Below are 5,915 nucleotides of genomic sequence, written 5' to 3' on the forward strand. Positions count from 1 at the left end.
TAGATGACAGCCCACTAGGCTCCCCCATCCCTGGGATTCTCCAGGCAAGAATACTGGAGTGGGTTGCCATTTCCTTCTCCAATGCATGAAAGTGAAAAATGAAAGTGAAGTCGCTCAGTCGTGTCCGACTCTTCTTGACCCCATGGACTGCAGCCCACCAGGCTTCTCCGTCCATGGGATTTTCCAGGCAAGAGGACTGGAGTGGGGTGCCATTGCCTTCTAGGGGCCAGGAAAGGTTTCATGAAGGAGGTGATTCCTAACTGAGTGTAAAATGCAGAGTTAATGACTAAAGTAACAAGGTAGGAAAAAAGCACTTCAGGCCGAGAGGACACCAACAGACAGGGCCAACAAAGGAAACTTCAATAGCTAGGTTAGGTTAGGGAATAAAGCAGCAGGCAGGTCCAGAGGAAGAAAATGATAGAGAGACATCAGAGTCTCACAGTTTTTAAATTATATATAACTTTTATATCTTTTAGATGTTCAACTTAGTCCAATTAAGCTTTACCTTATTCGTCTCTTACATAATATGTAGGCTAAGAAAGTCCTTCCTCACCCAGGGCTTCAATGCTTGCCTTTATTTTCCTCTAGTTTCCATTTTTAAAAAGTATTTTATTTTTGGCTCTGTCGAGTCTTAGTTGCAGCATGCAGGATCTTCATTGTGGCGTAGGGGTCTTTTCATGGCGGAGCACAGGTTCTTTGTTACCACGTTCTGGCTTCTTTCTAGTTGAGGCACCGTGGGCTCAGTAGTTGTTGTTCAGGGGCTTAGTTGCCCGACCAAGGATCGAATCCTAGTCCCCTGGATTGCAAGGCAGGTTCTTAACAACAGTCTACCAGGGACGTCCCTCCATGTTTAATATTTTGTTTTCATTTTAGTCCTTACATTTAACATTAAACATTTCAGATGTTTAATCCATCTGAAACTGACTTTGGTGTGTATAAGGTAAGCCTCATTTGAACTTTTGTGTGTGTGTTTTAATGTTTATCACACCTATATTGTCCATTAGGCTTTTCTCTGTAACCCTATTGTGTTAATGGGTAAAAAGGGAGTTCTAGCTAATAAATATATTCCCAGCTGGGGACAGTTCTTCAAGAAAGAAGAGACATTTCCCTGGGGTTTCTTCTTTCACTGAGCTGTGTTAATCACTACAGGTACAAAGTCACAGCCATTTAGGATCCTTGTTCGCAGGGTCCTTCTGCTACTTTGTATTTATAGATTACAAATTTCTTTACAGAGCCAACGGTTTCCATGCAGAGGACTTTATTCTCATGACCACTGAAGTGGGGACAGGGAGGAGGACTATGTCACCAGTGCTTGATTTGTTTACTCCCACAAGAGATTAGGTGGAGTCAGGTTTCTTACCCCTGATGCTGGCTGGAAATCAAGTGGGGCTGGCATCTCTGTATAGTACATGCCAGACCCTGGGCTGTTAGCGGAGGGCTGTGATTGGCTAGAAAGGCAAGCATAACCTGACATGATTGGCTCTGGACTCCCTCCTGTTGTTACTCCACAGCAGTCTGAAGACCGGTCCACCAATCACAGGGCTCCTTACTGGGTGCACGAGCAACTGCGGGAGATTGCCGGGAGACCCTAGCAACACCGTGGCGTTTGAAATCTGGACGGTGGGGCGCTGTGCAGTCAGCTGTGCAGTCAGTAGAGGAGCGTGCCAATGCCTCAGGAAGAGTCGGCTCCCAGGATGGACACCCCATCCTCTGAAGAACCCTTAGATAAGCAAAACAGAAAACTGGAAGACCAGGAAGAGGAGATGGGGTTTAAGGAGCTGGATGGTCTGAGGGAAGCCTTAGCGAACCTCCGGGGGCTGTCCGAGGAGGACAAGAGTGAGCGGGCGATGCTGTGTTCCCGCATCCAGGAGCAGTCCCAGCTCATCTGCATCCTGAAGCGGAGATCCGACGAGGCCCTGGAGCGCTGCCAGACCCTGGAACTGCTCAACACCGAGCTGGAGGAGAAGAGGCTGCTGGAGGCCGAGGAGCTGAAGGCCAAAAATCAGCAGGCCCAGAAGCTGGAGGAACGCTTTATGACCCTGGCCTCCAACCACGAGTTGATGATCCGCTTCAAGGATGAACACAAAAGGCAGAACGCCAAGCTGCGAGAGGAGAACGAGAAGCTGAGGCTGGAGAATGACCAGCTCTTCAGCCCAGCACTGAAGGCCCAGGAGGCCAAAGTGGTGCAGCTCACAGCCCAGAGCGAGGCCCTCGCCAAGGAGCTGGAGACCCTGCAACGGAAGTACGCCCATGATGTCTGCCAGGCTCAGGCCCGCGAGCAGGAGCTGCTGGAGCTGCAGAACCGGCAGGCCTGCGCCCACACTGAGGAGACCGAGCAGCTGCGCATGCAGCTGCAGAGCCTCCAGCAGCAGCAGCAGGAAGCCCTGCAGCAGACGGCGAAGGCGGAGCAGGCACACAGTCAGCAGAACCAGGAACTGCGGGCCCGTCTGCAGACAGTCACTCGGGAGAAAGAGGAACTGCTGCTGCTGTCCATGGAGAGGGGCAAGGTGCTTCAGAACAAGCAAGCGGAGATCCGCCAGCTGGAGGAGAAGCTGAAGATGGCCGACGTGGCCAGGAGGCACGCACTCGAGCGCTTTGAGCAAGAGGCCGTGGCCGTGAACAGCAACTTGCGAGTCCGGGAGCTTCAGCGCAGGGTGGATGGCATCCAGGCCGCCTATGATGAACTCAGGCTGCAGTCCGAAGCTTTCAAAAAGCACAGCCTGGATCTTTTAAGCAAGGAGAGAGAACTCAATGCCAAACTCCGCCATCTCTTTCCATAAGGAGGTTTCTGCTTCCTCTGGCCTCCGATGAAGAAATCAGATATCTGTGCCTTACTATTATGGCGAGAGTCAAGATGGCATTCCATTTATTCTACTTTTAAGTACGAGAGACCAAAGAAAAGCTACTTTACTACACTGATGTTGTTTACTACAGTGCCATTGTAAGGGTAACACTGATTTTTCAGTCCTACCACCTAGAATACACGAGATTTACCAAATTTCGTTGTGTGCCTTTGAAATCTTCCTAAGTCTGCTATCAGTATCTCCACCTCTCCTATAACTTATTCATTCTCAACCTCAGATATCTTCAGCTGTCCTAAGTTTTAAAATTAGCAGCTCTTACTTTTCAGAGTGCAATGGGGGATGTATTATTGTGAATAAGTGCAATGGGATGTATTATTGTGAAAAATAGCACAGTTAGGCCTTGTATCGGAGAAGGCAATGGCAGCCCGCTCCAGTACTCTTGCCTGGCAAATCCCATGGACAGAGGAACCTGGTAGGCTGCAGTCCATAGGGTCACTAAGAGTCGGACAGAACTGAGCGACTTCACTTTCACTTTTCACTTTCATGCGTTGGAGAAGGAAATGGCAACCCACTCCAGTGCTCTTGCCTGGAGAATGCCAGGGGGACCGGGGAGGCTGGTGGGCTGCCGTCTCTGGGGTTGCACAGAGTCGGACACGACTGAAGTGACTTAGCAGCAGCAGCAGCAGCAGCCCTTGTAAACAGATAGGATTGTAATCTCCGACAATTGAGACTGTAAGCTATAACAGTTAATAGCATATTAATAGCATGAATAACTTGCAGAAAAGTGTCTGATTTTGTTAACTGGCCAATTACTTACCTGCTTTATAGAATATCGTTTTATTTGCACTAGCCTGGAGAACAAAAATTAAGCTCATTGTTTTCCAAAGTAGGCAAAGTTTATTATAGCCATTCTATATGAGCAATATGATTCAAATAAATAAAATCCACCTTTAAATTTTCCCTGCAAGCTTAGATCCCATTCCATTTTCTGGTTCTCCCCCCTCCCCACCCCCCCCCCCCCTTAATAAAAATAAGATTTGAAAGTGAAAGTGAAGTCGCTCAGTCCTGTCTGACTCTTTGTGACCCCATGGACTGTAGCCCACCAGGCTCCTCCGTCCATAGGATTTTCCAGGCAAGAGTACTGGGTTGCCATTTCCTTCTCCAGGGAATCTTCCCAATCCAGGGATCGAACCCAGGTCTCTCACATTGTAGGCAGACGCTTTTGCCGTCTGAGCCACCAGGGATTTAGAGTTACAAAAAAGCAGGTATCAGTAGCTTCATTTAATATTTCACAATATGTTAACAAAAGTCCCCAATTTAGGGTAACAGGTCATACACTGGATATGATACATACAAGCAACACAGAGTGATTGCTTTGTTTCTATTAGCTACTTTCTTGAAACCCTTTCCTTCTGTAAAATAAAAAATGGGAAGTATATATGTATACTTACAGCATTTTTGTAGGAATACTCAAATGTGTAATGATAAAACATAAGTTATTATATATATTTATACAAAGTTCTTAAAGAGGTAGATATAAAAATACACTTTATGCTTCCTTATTTCTCAGTATTTAGTTGACATAGAAGCATTATTATGACTACTTCCCAAGACAGATTGTTATATAGTATTTTTCTCACTCATTTAGTATAGGGTGCCAAGAGATACCTAATGATATGGATTTGTTAAAAAAAATATTACTTGGTACCTTTTTAATAAATGATTTTAAGCAACGCTTGCTTTAACCTAAAGCAATTTTTAAAACCAATTTTCTCACATTTTTAATAAGATCGTGGTGTTAAATACAGTTTCCAAGGATCCACCTTGCTGGCTTGAAAGGATTATTTACTTCCTTTTACACATTATCAAGAATCAGAATATAGGAGCTAATTATGGTTACCTTTTATTGAGTTCACACCACGGAAGAAGATAATAGTGTTCGTTTCTATTTCAAAAAAGAGGAAAACTGAGATTCAGTAATTTGCTCTTGGTCACTGGGGAGCAGTGGTTTTGATGACATCACACTGAAAGATTTATTGACTGTCTGTTGAGTAAGCTTAGGGAGTCGGTGGGCACTGAGAATAAGCATGAAAAAGCATGTTTTCTGCCCCAGAAGAGCTCCCACACGGTCTAGGGGCAAAAGAGCAGTCACAACAGTGTAATAATGTGTTTTTAGGGGTGTTATGAGATCATAGTGGGTAAAACACACACACAGAGCAGTTACACGCCTGAGGGTGAGGGTTGGGATGGAAGAGAGGATTGCCAGGGATGACTAACACAGGAGTTGACATATAAGCTGGTTCTTTAAACAACTAGTAGAATTTTGTAAAGTGGAGAAAAGATTTGAGACAGCACTGTGTAGAAAGTCAAGGAGATTAAAAAAAATATATATATCCAGGATATTTGGGTAAATCGTAAGTGGCTATGAGGAGATGAGGGAGAAGCATGTCTACAATTAAAAGGAAGGGGAGAGAGGGCAGAGGAGACTAGCAAGAGCACAAACAAGGACCCGCAGGCCCGCCTGCTTCCTCCGCCTCCCACGTGGGTTCAGGCTGAGCCCTGAGGAGATTGTGCGCATGCGTGCCAACGGCTCTTCCTGCCCCGTCCGTGCAAGCTCCGCCCACTTGCCCTAACCGCCGTCAGGGTCAGGTGGGATGCAGGTCTCTCGGGTTCACCCTTCTTGCCCAGCATGTGAGGAGAAGAAAGAGGCTCCTGGAAGCCACCTGAGGGCCATGTGAGCAGAGAATACCGGGCTCCTCGTTGAGGAGTGTTGGCTAGTGCAGGACTTGCCTCCGGGACTCCTTATTAGGTGGGGAATACCTCCTTATTAGGTAAGGTACATGCTCCCCAGAAGATGGGCGCAAAGGAAGGGTCTGAGTTCTCCGGGTCTAAGGACAATTCCATTCAAAGTCATGCTGAGGAGTTCCTATTAAGTTGAACCATATATAGTTTTCATTTCTGTAGGTCACAAATGAATAGCTACGGGCCATTTGATAATGCTCACTCTAATACCCTTTAGGGCTTCCTTGGTGGCTTTGATGGTAAAGCATCTGTCTGCAATGCAGGAGACTGGGGTTCGATCCTTGGGTGGGGAAAGATCCCCTGGAGAAG

At 46.6% G+C, this 5,915-nt stretch overlaps 1 protein-coding gene across 1 annotated transcript; it reads left to right on the forward strand.

Moving 5' to 3' along the window:
- The first annotated feature begins 1,116 nt into the window (after window positions 1–1,116).
- On the forward strand, window positions 1,117–5,195 carry CCDC89 (coiled-coil domain containing 89). The gene has a single exon (XM_019955365.2). The coding sequence runs from the start codon at window positions 1,668–1,670 to the stop codon at window positions 2,778–2,780; it is 1,113 nt and encodes a 370-aa protein (XP_019810924.2). The 5' UTR covers window positions 1,117–1,667; the 3' UTR covers window positions 2,781–5,195.
- Window positions 5,196–5,915: the final 720 nt, after the last annotated feature.

The sequence above is a fragment of the Bos indicus genome, chromosome 29 (genome assembly GCF_029378745.1).
Source record: "Bos indicus isolate NIAB-ARS_2022 breed Sahiwal x Tharparkar chromosome 29, NIAB-ARS_B.indTharparkar_mat_pri_1.0, whole genome shotgun sequence".
NCBI classification, from domain to species: Eukaryota; Metazoa; Chordata; class Mammalia; order Artiodactyla; family Bovidae; genus Bos; species Bos indicus.

Bases quoted from the DNA above. Each gene is read 5' to 3' on its own strand.
- CCDC89 (XM_019955365.2), top strand. From the start codon at position 1,668: ATGCCTCAGGAAGAGTCGGCTCCCAGGATGGACACCCCATCCTCTGAA.